The sequence below is a fragment of the Mastigoproctus giganteus genome, chromosome 10, assembly GCF_048544385.1.
Source record: "Mastigoproctus giganteus isolate SK-2022 chromosome 10, ASM4854438v1, whole genome shotgun sequence".
NCBI classification, from domain to species: Eukaryota; Metazoa; Arthropoda; class Arachnida; order Uropygi; family Thelyphonidae; genus Mastigoproctus; species Mastigoproctus giganteus.
The window spans coordinates 55689130-55706667 of record NC_143584.1 but is presented as its reverse complement, the minus strand read 5'-3'; the positions used below and the strand labels follow the sequence as shown (position 1 = coordinate 55706667).

Here is a 17538-nt window from a genome sequence, read left to right as displayed (position 1 = left end):
AAAGGGCAAAGGAACCAGAGATCAGATCTTAAGTCTGTCCAATTGTTGAAAAATGCAAAGAATTCAAAGATCCAATCATTTTCTGTTTTATTGATTATTGAAAAGCATTTGATTGTGTTCAACATGAGAAACTATGGGAAACAATAACTGATATGGGATTCCCAATCCACATAATTCAGCTGATTAAGCTGAATATACCAGGAATAGGAAGAAACTATAAGAACCAACATGGGAAACACAGGCTTTTTCAAAACTGGTGAAGGTGTCAGGCAGGGCTGCATTTTGTCACCTCACATTTTTAATCTTTATGCCAAAGATATCGTGCATGAAGCTTCCGATGATTTAGACACTGTCATCAAATTTGGAGGACTGAAGATAAATAACCTTTGTTATACCGATGATATTACGCTAATTTGCAATTCCAAGGATCATCTAAAAGAAACTCTGAGGAGAATATGTGAAGCAAGTAAGAAAAAAGGACTGTTTCTGAATGTGAGTAAAACTAAAATTATGGTGATTGGTGATAATCTCAGTTCCAGCAAAGTAAAGGTTAATGGGTATGATATCAAAGAAGGTGATGAATTTGATTACTTAGGATGAAGAATAAATAAAAATGGTGACTGCTCAAATAATGTTAAGAGAAGACTGGCAATTGCTAAAATGTTGGTCATTGATCTGACGAAATTATGGAGAGATCAAGATCTGCCACATGTGGATGTGAAGGATGGAATCTGAAAAGAGTTGACAGGAATAAAGTTGAGGCATTTGAAATGTGTTACAAGAGAATACTGTGCATTCCTTACCTTGATCGAAGAACAAATGAGTGAGTGAATATTGAATAAAACTGGCAGGCCTAAAATTCTTCTATGCCTCTATTAATGCTAATACTATCAAAAAGCCAGCAATGTCCGGGTCTCAGGGCTGCTGGATTTTGGATTTTACACCAGTATTAGCATTTTGGATGAGTAACATTGATGTGCCAAATGAAATCCCATATTCACAGCAACAAGCATAACTGGATAACTTAAATATATTTATCGAAATTTACTTAAATATTTAATTGATTTTTATAGTAGCTGCAAAAATGAATCCATAAGACCTTCTTGTCCACTATATTGGATTTCATAGCTAAACAGTCTTTCTACAATATACAATGCTATTACTGCATTAGTTTTATTCTAATATGAACAAGTGATTTTAGGGTAGAAGTTCATTAGATTCAAAGAAATTTTTGGTTCTTTCACCTCGTTTGCACTTTCAGTAGTATGAGGGCTCTTGAAAAAAAAAAAAAATTAAAGAAGCTGTTTAAGTGATCTATCTTTTCTTTTTGCAATTGCTCATTAACTGACTGTACCTCATTTTCTGAGCTTTTATTTATGAAATTTACTTTTTTCTTGTGATATTGGCCCTTTTTTTACGTAATTTATCCAAGCTGGTTTGAAACAGGGTTGAAAGTATTATGCCAAAGTTGTTTCATTATCAACCAGTGTACTCATGAATCTCGTAATATCTTAATACTTATTGCCAGCAAAATCTGCAAGAAACTGCTACACTGTTGATGCTGAAAACCAATTGTTTGGTTATTCTGCAAAAATATCCAAGGATATTTTGCTAAATTCCTTTAAGAAATTGATTTTAGAAGTAAGTTGGTTAAGCGATGAAGTAATTTTTAATAAGTGATGCAACTTAAGCCCACATGGTCACAAACTACATGAACCTTGTCTTGGCTTTCACCCAGCAGTCAAATAGTCCAGCAACTGCTACCTAGAATGAATTCTATCTGATAGAATTTAGTAAAATGAGGGCAGGTCCCCATAGTTATGCTCTTATGCCAGATAAATTGTTGACTTTGATTTGTTCCTAAACTGCTGTGAGGTCAACATGTGACACTGTCTCACTTTTGAATGGTTCTGCTTGAAATTTTCAGTTAGTCATGAATAACTTCATGCTACAAGAAGTGTTGATATATAGCTGTTATATATAAGGAGGAAATTGGGAAAAGTATCGGTATTCATATTCCACATGGGAATACAATTTACAACTTAGTAAGTAAACCGAGAACCAAAACTGTAAAGCAGGGCCAGCCAGTATTAACAGCTGGCAGAATTGAATGAAACTGGTGCTCGACAGGAAGAGAACACTGAATGAAACTGTTGCTTCACAAGAAATGGGTGTATCAAAGGTACTGTGAAACAAAATAGGTAAACTGCAACCTTAAAAACAATTTTAGTGTAGTTTTTCCAGCCACAGAATCCTACAGATGTAAATTCAGTTTCTGCAAATAGTTCCTTCAGTCAGTTCATTGTCAGACAAATTGGCCAGAATTGTCTCCCCCACTCTCCCCAGATGAAACATTGTTTTATTTAAGCAGACAAGTGGAGATAGCAAAAATAACAGATATTGTTCCTTATAAAACCCACAACTTGGGTATTTACTTTCTCTCCATGATGTAAGTGGTTATTTAGTGTGCTTTCAGTGCAGGGAGGATTATTTTGGCTTATGTTTCTTACAGAGACAATTAACTCAAAAACTGTATGTGAGGCAGGCATTACAGCCATTTCTTAGGAAACTAACAAAGAAAAATTCTTTTGGACATTTCCTACACGATTTTGCTATCACACATGCCACCAATGCATGCAATTAGAAATATATTAAAACAAAAAGTCTTCACATTGAAGAACTTATGGAATACTATAAAGTTGGAGTGGCAGGCACCTGTGTTAGTTATGGCCCCTGATGCCAAACGAGTGACTATAGCAATCTTTGAGTGGATTTCTTAAAGAGCAGCTAATTACAGTATAGCTAATTTACAGTTATAATTTTGCTTTTCTAAAGTAAAGAGGTTAGTTCACTTAATAGAAAGGTTAAATAATTTTCTTCTTGTATATAGGACTAACTTACAAACACACTAATAAGGAAAAAACCTTCCCTTATTGCTTGATCACTGGTGGCACCACTCCTGCCACCACGTGTTGGGACTGAAAACCTGGAAAAAGAAAGAGCCACCCTCCCAGGACTGAAAGGTGCAACAATGGGAAACACAAAACAGTCCACTTAGGAATCTTTTGATCCAGATCCCCTGATAGATGTGACAAAAAAAAAAAATAGTAGGAACAGATAATACTGCTCCTCTCATTTTAATAATACATTCCTCCACAGAGCAACCATTGCATAGGCTATCTCCATTTTTGATACAGAAATGTCTCAAAAATGTAGCTGCTCCTCCAAAAATCATTTGGCAGCTAAGATCTGGAGATTTATTAGTGAAGATGAATAAGAATAGACATGATGAAAGACTCTTAAAAAAGACTCTTAAAAGGTGGGGAATTCCACCTTTGGTGGAATTCCCCACATGACAACTTGAACTCCTCTAAAGGGGTAATATCACAATGGGATCTGACAAATGTATCAAAGGATGAAATTTCAAAAATTAACTGATCAAAATACAGTACACAGCAAAAGAATTGTCATAAAAAAAATAGATAGCCTGTATTTACTCGACAGTCATACTCACATTTAAAATGCCAATTCTCTTCACAACTACAAAAGCATTGTTACCTAAGATGCCAAGTTCGATCATACATTCCCAGTCCAGTCCAATGCTTTAAGTGCCAGAACTTTTGCCATTGATAAACAATCCACAGAGGTGTAGCTGCTTGTGCTTCTTGTGGATTAAAAGAACACAATCATATAAGCTGTAACAAAAGCAAAGCTGATCAAACTATCATGGTAATGACAGTTTGAACAGCTTTGTTTTGAACAAAAAGCAAATTTTACTTTTGTTCTGCCTTCTTTAAGCATTGCATCCAATGGAAATGAGAAAAGAATATTCAAAAATATCATATCAAAAGGCAAAGAAACATTTTGCAATACCAACTAAATGACCACATGTGCATCAGTTACACAATATCTGTACTCAGTAGCAGCTCCGACCGACTGCTCAGTCCTTCTAAATATCTCTATCTGGTTTTGCAAAATCACTCCTCCTCTCATCAAAGGAAAAACCTACGTCCAAGTATGCAACTGAAGAAGTAAATACACCGGTAACAATATCTCAAGATAAGAATTCTAATCAGCTATCAACAGAACAATCCAAGAGCTCTGAAAAAGGCAACACACACATTTAGTGCTGATACCATGGATGTTGATTAAAAAACAGATGAAGATGATTCATTCCTTGAAATTCATCAAGAGGATGACACTGAAACAGGCAAGCCACTCTTCCTAAGGAAAGAAAAAGCAAAAATAGACAGGTGCGAACAAAGTCTCCCACATAAGTAAGCAAACAGACAAGTTAAAACCAAACAATGCACACGGTGATTCACTGGAATTGTCATGGACTTCGTGCTGATTTATACAATCTCTTAGGTGAATGTAAGTCTGTTGCAGTATGTATACAAGAAACAAACCTGACAAACAATATCTATGACAATAAAAAAATTCTACCATGTATAGAAAAGATAGAATCTCCTCTATTATAGCATATGATGAATTGCACTCTTAGTGAACTCTGGAATTCTCCCTAGACCTGTCCCCCTGCAAACATCTTTAGAGGCAACTGCAGTCCAAATTACCATTGGTACTATAACATTTGTTTTGCTGTATCTATCACCAAACCTCACAGACACCCTTTCTGATTTAGATGACAGTAAGGCAGATACCTGCTCCCTTTTGTATTATAGGTGACTGGAATGGCCATCAACCCCCTTGTGTGGTTGTCAACAACTTTGCTGCAGACGACAGAAAACTGAAAAATTTTTAAATAAGCATAATTAATGATTTTAAACATAATCACACATGCATTAATTTATCATCTGAGTCGAGCTCTACTATTGATCTTTTGGTATGATCTCCAACAATTTCCTCTCATAGATTAATGACAACCTTTTTGGTACTGGCCACTTTCCGACCAACTGTACTTTCTGTAGTTTCCCTCCCCAGGCTAACATAAGAACAACCTGGAAATTTGATAAAGCTGACTAGACTTAATACCAAGAAACAGCTCATGTGTCTCCTGCATGTGTCTCATCCAGACCAAGTGTACTGAAATGGCTTGATCCTGTATATCATAGTGCTCTATGAGTTGTAGTGGCAGTGATGTGTGAAATTATTGATATGAAAAAACTGCCTTTCACACATCACCAGTTTTAAGTCTCTATACAGTGTAAAATGTATTAGTTGTCTGAAGGCACCAGGAGTTTCCCACATCTCAGTGTTGTATTCTTTGTGAGTGACACAGAACTCTGTGGAGGCCAGAGATTTAAAAGTGTGTGGGGAGTGGTCTGTTGTGTAGCGTTCTGTTGATTCTCTGAACATTTAGCCGTTGGGACCCACCGTTGCCCACACTTTGCCACGAGGAGGCAGGTCAGGCACCCAGTAGATTATCTAAGTACTCTGGCAGGCTCTACCGTCTAATTTCCAAGGATTTCGGCGGGAAGCCTAAAAAAATTTGGGGGGGGGGTACACTAGAATTTGGCCAAAAGAGATTTACAAGAAAACGGTAGAATTTAGACGTTGATTAGAATTTGGCGGCATTGTTAAGGGGTGTACTCAGTCGGCTTAGTGAGAGAACGGAGGGAGACTGAAGGGGGGAAACAGATAGAAGAATAGGGACGATACAGTAGGCATCCACAAAGCGGCCAGTGGAGACGAGCCCCACCGGGCAAAGTATGGGGGTAGGCAGGGAGGAGAGGAGACAGAGACCTGTCTCCTCTCTGCCCGGGAATGGGGTTTCTAAAGAGAACCGGGTTAGAGTACCCAGTTCAGATCGCCAGTGGCGTTGTTGGCAGCAACGGCACAGAATGTCTTCATCAGCGTCATGTCCAAGTAGTGTCAAATCCGGTAGCAAGGTCAAGCTGCCCATCCCACTCTGGAGGTGGGATATGTTTGTTGGCAGTGGAAGAGACACATTTACTTCTTTCATAATCTGCATTCTCACTCTACTTGCATTCTATTTTTATACCTTTTTTTTTTCTTTCAAGTTTCATATATATATATATATTTTTTTTTTTTTTTTTCCCCACTCACACTCATTCATCTTTTTCTCACACACCAGGGGGGATGCAATGATGTGTAATGTAAATTTAAATACTAATTAAAACTATAGCATTTATGGTTTGTGTTCTTTTTCTCGCACACTTATACTTTCATTCATTCTTCTGGCTTTCTTTTAATTTATTTGGCTCTTGCTTTCTGCACTGCCCTCTCTGGGCACCTCAACTTACTGTTATTCTTCATTTGCGGTGCAGGCCTAGTCACAAGTTTTTTGCAGGCCGGGGGAGAATGCAGTTATAGTGTTTGCGTTATTATTATTATTTCGTATGGCAAAAATGAGGATACATTTGTAACAAACAATGTCAAAAAAATAAATAAATAAATTACAATAAGCCTAAAAACAATATTTACAGAAAAAAATTATAAGTAACATTTGATGAATTAAAATGTAATGTCCAGTTTATTCAGCCACTTAATAGCATCATCAGTAACACTATGTAGATCTTGGATGACGCCTTCAAATCTCCTCTTTGGGCACTCCGAGATGACATGCTGGATGGTCTGGGGCACGTTGTCACAGTCGCAGAATGGGTTTTCAGTTTTTCCCCACTTATGCAGCCAAAACTTGCATCTTCCGTAATTTGTTCGGATTCTGTTCAGGGATGTCCATTCCTTTCTTGGTAAGTTGAAACCTGGAACAGCTCTGCATGGATCACTGATTAAGCCCAGGTGGTCAGGATTTGAAGTAGTCCAGTCTTCGCGCCAGGTCTGGTCAGCATTAAAACGTGACTTGATAAGTTTCTCGCCTAGCTTCCATGAGGGGTTCCTAGACTTCAATCTCTCCGGCTTCTGGGGTTTGCAATCCTGATGTATGGGCAATTGAGGATTTCTTTGACATTTCTGCCATTCTTTCAGCAAGGCTATTTCTCTTCTTATATGAGGGGATGTTAGATAACACTGGTAGCCATTTTAAAGGTGTCGATTTAATGGTGCCTGATATTTTCCTCATTGTGTCATTCAGTTGGGTATCAACTTTTACAGAGTGTGCACTATTAAGCCATACGGGGCAACAATATTCTGCAACTGAGTAGACTAGGGCAAGGGCTGATGTTCGTAGCACCGTTGCATTTGCTCCCCAGCCTGTTCCACTGAGTTTATGCAAGATGTTATTCCTAGTTTTTATCTTTGCTGCAATATTACAAAGGTGTTGTTTATACGTCAGTGTTCGGTCCATTATAATCTAAATGGCTCCTTTCAGAACCAAACAACAACAAAGAACATAGGACACCCTCTGAATATTCTTCAACTTAATATCGAGGGTATAAGCTAATCAAAAAGTGTTTGCGTTGTTAGTAAATGTTTGTTAGTATATATAAAGTAATGTAAGTTATTTTTAACTCTATTTTTTCAGCCAATTACATTTGCTCTTCCACTCATTCCCATTCACTCTCTATACAAGTCTCTATACAGTGAAGCCTATGAAATGCCATTACTAAACTATGCAGCCAAAATGGAGGAACCTCTGTCAAACTTTTTAGGAAGATGAACAGATCAAAAGCGTTAATATTGAATAGGCTTTAATAAGTGCCCATTTAATAAATAATTACAACATTGATAGATGTTAAAGGCCAAAGATCAAAAGCATACTCATTGTTTCAGGATTTTCATTTTTACAAATTTTGTTATAATGATCACATTTTTTTCTTAGAAGGATGAATTTTTATGTGAGTAGATAAACAAAAAGTTGTGTTAAAATAAGATTTTCACATAAAGATACATAGTAAATTGGCTAATATTCAGTAAAATGAAATTATTGAAATTATTTGTTTTGCTGAATAACTAGCCCACAGTGATGGCTAGTTATATAACTAGCCCATCACTGTGTTTTATATTGATTTTTAGAGCATTCTGTGATCTTATTCTTTTCTTAATTATGTAATTTTCAGGAATAGAACCAATGTCAGTTGAGTGGCAGACACCAGATATTGAAGTATGTATTAGAGAAACACATGATGACGATGGTCTTATTGGACAAAGAGGCATAATTCGAGGCATATCAGTAAGTTTTCAGTTGTTAAATTACTCTGTTATTGTATTGATTTATGTAAAGATTACTATTATTCTAAGGTAACGTTATTTAATGCTTTCCATGAGTGATTTTCTGGAACTCACTGCCCTGTGGTGGTGAACTATCTCAAGGTAGATGAGCTACCAGTACTCAATTTTGAAAGGAGTAAATTTCTTTGCAAAATTTTGAAGATTTGTAAAAATGAACACTAAAACCATTATATATTTAAATATTAATGTGTTCTTATTTTGGCTCAATTGTCCAACATTAGGGTGAAATTACTTTCAAAAATCAATCTGAATTAAGGGTAAAAAAAAATCTGGCAAGAACTGTAATGGGAAAAAAATAATAAACAAGTTACTTTTTGTTTATCAGTAGTAATATGCACTATATTTAATATCTTCTGTATATCTAATTATATATCATGATTCAGTTTCATCGACTTTTTAATCAAAATTCGGGAGAATTTATTAAATTTTATGTTTAATTTGTGCATGTGTGCAAGCGCAAATTGAACATGTAGTTAACAGGCACGATTTTTCTTCCAATTATCAAAGCTGTTTTCTCACCAACATCTATTTGATGATTGCTGGACAATTCCTGCATCAATCAACACAAAGTAACCTCAAAGTGTTCTCTCTCTCTCTCTCTCTCTCTCTCTCTCTCTCTCACACACACACACACACACACACACACACACACACACACACACACACACATCCCATATATTGAAAATGTATATGCTGTTATGCTGTAAAATCTCATTAAATCAAAGCTCAAGGAAACAAAATACAGCAGACTCTCGATTTACCGGGATCAGATTAACCGAGACAGTTCAAGAATCAAAATTTAAAAAAAAAAGAAAAGATAAGAAATGTTTAGTTTGTTTTAGTGCGTCATGTCAATTCTTGTGTTCCGTTGCACCGCAAAAAGACAAATTTTGTTTTGTTATTTATGTCAAGGATGTCAATTTTTTTTATAGTAAATATATATGTATATTTTTGTTTAGAAATCACGAAAATGATGGGTAAACACAAAAGAGCTGCGCTTTCAGTTAAACAAAAACTTGAAATTGTTCAAAAGTTTGAAAATGGCGTATCCGTTAAATCTCTAAAGAAACAATGCTGGTGACCAAACCATATACCACATTGTAAAAAATAAAGGGAAGTTATTAGATTTAAAATGGACATCGTAAAAAATAAAGGGAAGTTATTAGATTTAAAATGGACATCGTAAAAAATGAAGGAAAGCTATTAGATTTAAAATGGACATCGTAAAAAATGAAGGAAAGCTATTAGATTTAAAATGGACATAGTAAAAAATAAAGGGAAGCATCGTATTGGACATGCGAATAGTGCATGGTAAAATATTTTATTTATCGCCATACTTTTTACATAGGTTGCTGAACATGTTTTGATACAGTAAGTCCCCGACTCACACAACTTCGGACTTACGTAAATTTTTTTCACCCTTTTTTTTTTTTTTTTAAGCATTGTAAAATTTAAAACAAACAAAAAATTAATAATAAGCAATCAATAACAACAATCACGACATGCACAAGTGAGATATGGAGTAACAAGCAAAAAAATAGGAAAGAAAAGAAGATTCTTAAAATTTATTTATGCTTTTTTTATATGACTGAAGATTTCAGTGAAGGGGACACCCACATTTCACCATAATAACATAAAAACCCACAGAATTCCAGCTACTGGTATTATCGCAAATGTAATAAGATCGAATTTGCTACCCGTTTATGATTAATTAGATGCACTAACAGAAATGTGCTTTAGTAAAATGTGAGCTCGTGTGGGGTGATAATAATGAGTTTTAACCTTAACCCTGTGAAGTTCTTTACGGAAAATTTTATTTTGACCGTTATCATGGTGCCGATTAAGAGAATAAGTGCCAGCGGTACTAGTAAATCTACCAAGAAAAGGAAAGCAATCGATTTGGATAAGAAAATTAAAATAAATAAGGATGTATGAAAATGGTTAAACGTTAACAAGTATCACGCCGAATTCAGATTTGTCAATAATAATATTGTAGCAATATGTTATTAGTCATTACTGAGTTACGTAAAAGTCGACTTACATAAGAAGTCCTGGAACGTATCCCTTACGTATGTCGGGGACTTCTGTATTTTTGGATTAACCGGGAAATCGAATATCCGGGATTTGTTTTTTACCATCTGTCCCGGAAAATCAACAGTCTACTATATATCACCCAGTACTTTTGCTTATTCACTGAACTTGGTAGCATAAGACAGATTCCTCTTGAAAATTACAGCTATGTAAGCTTGAGGCGAAGACATCGACTTCTGTAGCTGCTGCAAGCTGATAAGTTTTCATTGAAATTTTATCGTATTTTTGATTAGTTGGCATATTAATTTGCAATTTACAAACGGATTAAATAGGCTTACTGTCGTACGTTAGCTTATTTTTTAGATTTGTAAGTTACAACTCGCTACTCCTACTGCTATCGCAGCAGTCTTTTTGGTGGGAATATTGTAGCGTAACCATAAGCTCCAAAGAATAGTAAGGTTTAAATTGCAAAAAAATGAGTATTTTGAAGGGTTTACAGCCACTCCCCAACTTACGTAAGGGCGCCGCTATGGAGATTTAGGAGTTGGCCGCTCAACCTTACAAAATAACATATTTTAATCAACAGTGGTTTTTTCCTTTTTATTCTAGATTTCTTTGTAACAAGCAAGCATATCATTCACTCCTCTGTTAACTTTTAAGAATCATTCGCTGTCAGGATCCATCTTCTCAAACTCTGCCATACCCATCTCTCTGGTGATCAAGCATCTCAGCTCATTTGTTTCATCTTGAGCGTTGTCAGCATTTTCTTCTTTCACAATCACTCTCTGCAAGTCAATAAGTTCTTCGTTAGATTATTCCTTCTCTTCTTCTTCTATTAACTCCTCCACGTCTTTGGCATCAACCATCAACTGAAGTACCTCTGTAACCTTTACAATCTTATTTCTAACCTCTTCGTATGAAAAGGTTAGAAATAAGATTGTAAAGCTTCCATGTGCCATTTAAACAACTTTTATTAATTTCCGCCCAGGACTTCTAAATGTTTAAGATGCCATGGTAAATATTGTAAGATTTCCAAAAGACACTTAACGTAAAATTTTATTCAATGTCTACTGCAGACAATGCCTGAGCAAATATTATGCATAAATAGTATGCCTTTAAATTCGAAATAACACCCTGATCCGTAGGTTGGATGATTGAAGTCATGTTTGGCAGTAGAAATATGACTCTCACGTTCAAATTGAAATCATCTAGATGCATAGGATGTCCACGAGCATTATTTAATAGAAGCAAAATCTTGAAAGGAACGTCATTGTCTTTACAATATTTTTTCAACCTCTGGAACAAAGCTGCATTTAAACCAATCCTCAGAGAGGTATTGTTATCCACGTTCTCTGGTTCGATTGGTAATGCACGGTAGGGTGGGTTTAATCTGTAATCTCCCACTGCATTAGCCCAAAGCAAGAGCGTGGCCCTATCTTTTGAAGTCTTCAAACCTAGCATTGCCTCTTCCTCTTTGCAATGTATGTTCGATCTGGCATTTTTTGCCAATACAGAGCAGTCTCGTTACCGTTAAAAATTTGCTGCGTTGAATACCTGCATTCAATAATAATTTTTTTGAACACATCACAAAATTTCTCTGCAGCTGCATAATCGCCACTGACGACTTCACCACATACTTTAACGTTGTGGAAACAAGCGCATTCCCTGCCGCGAACTTGACACTTGGCTTTTGCCGAACTTATCCTTAATATCTTCATAAATACTTGTTGTTTTTTGTTTGAATAATCATTAGACTCAGGGGCACTCGCCTCTGAAACCGATTTTCCTTCTATTTTATTAACAGCTGTTCCATCTCCAATATATCACTTGAACGCTGTTTTGTGATCACTGTTGATCTTAAGTGCGTTTATCTTTTGACGTGTTCTTTTATACATGCACTGTCCTTTAAAATAGTATTCACTGTTGAAGCAGCGAGAACTAATTCCCTTGCAATAGATGACAAACTTTCTCCTGCTTTGTACTTCTTAATCATTTTCATCTTCTTCTCTAAATCAATTTTGTTTCGTAAAAAAACATGTTATTGGGTTCATAGAGGCTTAATAGAGTTCGTTAGTGACTTTGTAAGTTACATCTCACTACACAGATGGCCTCCATAGCCGAGTGGGCAGGAGCGGGAGTGCAGTAGCACACGCTCTTTGAGTACACCGGGGTTCAAGCCCCTGATTGCTGAATATGGTCGATCTGCCAGCCCGCACTGGACCAGCGTGGCAGATTATGGCCCATTTTCCCTCAGCATGAATTGTTGAGGAGGCTTCCATCCTGCAGTGGGTTGATAATGGCTGCACTTTACTTTTTTTTTTTACACATACCGCTATTGTGTTGGTGTTTCAGCTGGAATCTCATAGCATAGAAGAATAGAGGGGTTTTAATTGCAATAAATATGTATTTTGAAGATTTTTAATCACTTATGTAATTAATTTAGCATTGTGTTCGCTACGGTGTAGCGTAACTTGATAACGTATATCTCAAATTTGATAGCTAAAGTATAATGTAAAACTATACAGAGGAATATGTATTATTGCATTAGCTTAGTATCATCATCAGCCATTTTCAATCCACTGCAGGATGAAGGCCTCTCCAGCAGCTTTCTAATTCCTTCTGTTTTGTGCAGTGGCCATCCATTTACTACCCATAAACTCATGAATTTCATCTGTACATCTCTGTTGTTGTCTTCCAGGTTTGCTTCTAGCTCCTCTTACCACTCTGTTATTTTCTTAGTACATCTGTCACCATGTTTTCGAGCTATGTGTCCTGCCCAAGACCACATATTTCTTTCGTTTTGATAACAATGTCCTTTGCGTGAGTGTGATGCCTAATCTATGTGTTTCTGTTCTTAATCAAAGTCTGATTCCCAATATAATTCGCTGTGTGGTTCTCAGCTTCTCTTCCATTCTTTTGGTGAGTGCCCAAGTTTCACTTCCATCGTCATGGTGGGGAGTAAACATTGGTTTGTTATTTTATGTTTCAGCAAATTGGGATATTGCTCCTCGTATGTGACACTATATTTCCTGAATGCTATCCATCCAAAATTTATTCTTCTCTTGACTTCCAGCCATTTACCATTATTACAGCAAATGACTTGTCCCAGATAAGTATATGACGCCACGTTTTCAATTACTGCTCCTTCAATGATTATTCTGTGGCATACTTGTTCAAGATTACTTTTGTTTTAGCCATATTCATCTTTACTCCAAAATCCTTACTAACTCGACATAACTGATTACGATTTTCCTGTAATTCTTTGGGTTCGTGGCTTATGACCACAATGTCATCTGCAAATCGTGAATGGTTTTAGGCACTCTCCATTCACATTGACTCCTTTCTGCAACCAGTCTAATCTTCTGAAAGCTTCCTCCATGGCAACAGTAAACAACTTTGGGAATATTGTCTCCTTGTTGAACTCCTTTCTCAATTTTAAATTTGCTACTGTCTCTGTCTAGTATAATAAAGGAGGTAGCATTTTCATATATTTTCTTCAAAATTATAATGTATGAGATGTCTGTGCCTTGTCTTTCCAGTGCCCAAAACATTGCCTTGCACTGTATGGAGTCAAATACCTTTTCATAATCCACAAATTCCAGGCATAATGGTATTTTATATTCATTTGTTCTGTCCTAAAGCCAGCTTGCTCTTTCAGTTGATTCTCATCAAGTATTCTTTCTAATCTGTTAGTAATGTGAACACTTGTAAATGTGGGATAACATGTGGTCTATAATTTCCAATTTCTGATTTATCTCCTTTTTTATGCAGCAAAACTATAATTGCATTATTCCACTCCTTAGGCATCACACCTTTTCTAATGCATTTTGTGAAGATTCTTGCCAGTTTTTGTGTCATGTCTCTTCCTCCCAATTTTTAAAAACTCTCCAATAACTTCATATTCCCCCCCCCCCCCGGGCTTTCTGATTCTTCATTTTCTTTAATGCATGTTCTACCTCATCCGGAAGGATATCGGGTATGTCATATGTGTTACTAATTTGCGATCCATCTTCCCCACTGCTGGCATCATTCCCTCGCTCATTGTATAATTCTCTATAGTGGTCTTCTACTATTTATAAGTACACCATCGCTATTCTTCAGTTTCAGTATCATTTGTCTTTCTGTATTACTGCTCATGGCTGCTAATTTAAATCCTTTGTTTTCCCTTAATGCTTATTCTATTTTTCTTGTGTTAAATCTTATGTCCTCTATGAGTCTGTTTCGAATAGCTTCGCCTAACTCAGTATACTCAATTTTCTCCTTATCAGTGTTTATCGTGCTCTTCATTTCTCGTTTTCGGTTCATCATGACAGTTGTTTTGTGACTAATTTTTTCTTCTTTGGGTTTATTTTTACCAATAGGTTTCTTGGGCTTTATCACTTTCAGAAAGTTGTAATATTCCTCGTCGATATCTTGGTCCTGAGCAGTCTGCAGAAGCTCAAACTTGTTCTTAAGTTCCAGTACATACTGCATTTTCTTCTCTTCTGTTATCTCAAAGACCTTCGTATTATTTACTCGAGTCAGTTTTTTCCTTTCTTTTCCTACATCTATATCAAGTGTGCATCTTACCATTCTGTGATCACTTCCAACATTTACCTTATTCAGGACGGTAACATCATTCACAATATATCTTCTGTTAGTGAGGATGAAGTCGATTTTATTAGTTGTTAATCCATTTGGACTCTTCCATGTCCACTTTCTGTTCACCCTTTTCTTGAAAAAAGTGTTCATTACTGACATTCCTTGAGATTCTGCAAATTCCACAAGTCTTTCACCTCTTTTATTTCTTTCACCAATTCCAAAATTTCCTATAGTTCCTCTTTCTGCGCTGTTTTGCCTTTTTCCAACCTTAGCATTGAAGTCCCCCATAATAATAGTGTAGTGGGTTTTCTGCTCATCTAGAAGACTCTCAATTTCAGTGTACATTTCTTCAACCTCTTCATCATCATGGCTCGATGTTGGTGCATAAATCATTATAATCTTTAGCTTGTACCTCTTAGAAATCTTGAGTATTAGTCTTGACACCCTTGGTGATGTACGTTTGAATTCCAAAATGTTGTTTTTAAAATCTTTATGGACCAGAAACCCAACTCCACCTTCACTCCTTTCACTGTTTCCATTGGTGTACAGCAGATTTCCACTGGATAAACTTATAAGTGATTCATTTCTTCTTCTTGTTTCAGCCAAACCGATGATATTCCAATTCACATTTTCTAATTCCTTTTCCAGCTCTAATATCCTGTCTTCACCGATGAGTGATCGTACGTTATAACAGGCCAAGTTCAGTTTCCGTGCATGGCAGCCTGGTCGTACCCAGAGATTCTTAGCACCCTCTGCTTCCACTTTAAGCTGGGAACTGAGGGCCGTTTGTTTCATCTTGTTGCCATGTGCTGGAGGGTATAATCTTTTCCTCTTCACGCTGACCTGGGGTCTTGATGGTCACGTTGACAAGGGATCTACCACTCTACACGTTCATTGCCACCTAAGGAACGTAACAGGGGTTACCATCAAGAAGGTGTGCGTGTGTAATTTTAGGGAGCAGGCCAACAGGACTTCTCCTAGATCTTCTGAAAGAGGAAGATATTGGATCCATTAGTGTTTTAGACTGAGTATCTGATAACACAGAGAATGTCTGTTCCTCTCTAAGCTTAGTATAGTATTGTATAATCAAGTATAGTATAGTAAATTAATCAATTAAATTTATTAACCATATTAATTTTCATTGCTAATTAATTAAATCGCATTTAAAAGGAAATCATGTTATTGTGCCGGTGTTTTGGCGAGAATATCATAGCGTAACCAGTAGCTCAGAAGAATAATAGGGCTTAAATTGTAAAAAGTATTTCGAAGGTTTTTATCACCTTTGGGGCATATATCTTTTGTATTTTATTGTATTTTTGGTTAGTTAACATATATTAGTTTGTGTTTTACAAGATTAAATAGGCTTAATAGCATTCGTTAGCGTATTTTTTATATTAACTAGTGACTTTTAAGTTGCAACTCACTACTCGTACTGCTATCATATCAGTGTTTTGGCTGAAATATCGTAGCGTACCCAGTAACACAGAAGAATAATAGGATTTTATTGTAATAAAATAAGTATTTTGAAGATTTTAATCACTTTTTGGGCATATATCTTTTGAATTTAGCTAAGAATATAACTAATTTAACATTGTGATCATTAAGGTGTAGCATAACTGGATAATGTATATCTTGAACTTGAAAGCTAAAGTATAACGTAAAACTATAAACAGTAAAATCTCATTAATGCAAACTCGCTTTATAGAAAGTACTCGTTTACATGAAGCACATACCATTCCCCTACAAAAGGATAATTAAGCCTGGAAATTATACAAGAGGCTGATAGGATGGGAAGATGCAAAGCGGACATTGCAAAGGAATACAATGTCCCTTTACCTACATTATCTACAATACTGAAAAGGACTTGAAGATGCGTGCATCTCATGTGGCAAATTATCTAGTGGAGCAACATGGGATTAGCGACTTCAAATACAGCAGTGGCTGGCTCCAAAGATTTAAAGGCAGGAATAACTTCGTTTCGCGAAATGTTTGCGGTGAGTCTGGATTACTCGACAAAGAAAAGGTTACAGACTAGTTGTGTTCTGTACGGTCCATTCTTGAAAAATATGAGGCAAAGGATATTTTTAATCTTGACGAGACAGGTTTATTTTATAATTTGCTGCCAAACAAAACATTTGCTGTTCGAGGAGAGTCTTGTCATGTGGAAAATTAAGTAAACAAAGACTCTCTGTTCTGTTATGCTATAATTCAGATGGCCATAAAAAAAATACACCTACTTGTGATTGGCAAGTTTTCCAAGCCAAGATGTTTTAAAGCGTTTTTTTTTTTTTTTTATTTTATGAAAACCCCAAACATGAGAGGTATTAGAACCTATAGTACTTAGTACCGTACTTGGGTTGGAGGTTGAGAAGATGAAAGAAGATATTTGTTGACAGAGTTGAACTTCTATAGACTGTAATTTCCAGGAAATACATATGAAGGAATTATTCCAGAAAACGGCAGTTGAATGAATAAACGAGGAAGATGAAAAATTGGTTCTGTGAGTTTGAAGTTGGACAGTAAATGGATGTTGGCTGGTGATGGCACGTGTTAGGACTGTTTTGAAAGAGAGAGTGGGAATTATACAAGCCAATTCAGAAGAACAGTGCCCATGGAAGTATCTGTAGAAAAGGCATGCGGCAGAAACAGTACGTCTATGAGACAGTGAGTGGAGAGACTCTGTTAGAGATGAGTCATCTAAGTGCCCTCTTCTGAATGGAATCTAAAAGCCTGAGAGAGGTTTTGGGGGCACTACCCCAGATGTGGCAACAATATTCCATGGTAGGGTGGATTTGCGATTTGTACAGAGAACAG

General features: G+C 36.3%; 1 protein-coding gene across 2 annotated transcripts in view; it reads left to right on the top strand.

Moving 5' to 3' along the window:
- Spt5 (Transcription elongation factor subunit Spt5) overlaps positions 1-17538 on the top strand; it is a 457857-nt gene that overhangs the window by 414716 nt on the left and 25603 nt on the right. For both annotated transcript variants that reach the window (XM_090382503.1, XM_090382504.1), the window contains exon 25: positions 7941-8053. In XM_090382503.1, the coding sequence (XP_090238629.1) occupies positions 7941-8053 (113 nt within the window). The remainder of the gene's footprint in view (positions 1-7940; positions 8054-17538) is intronic.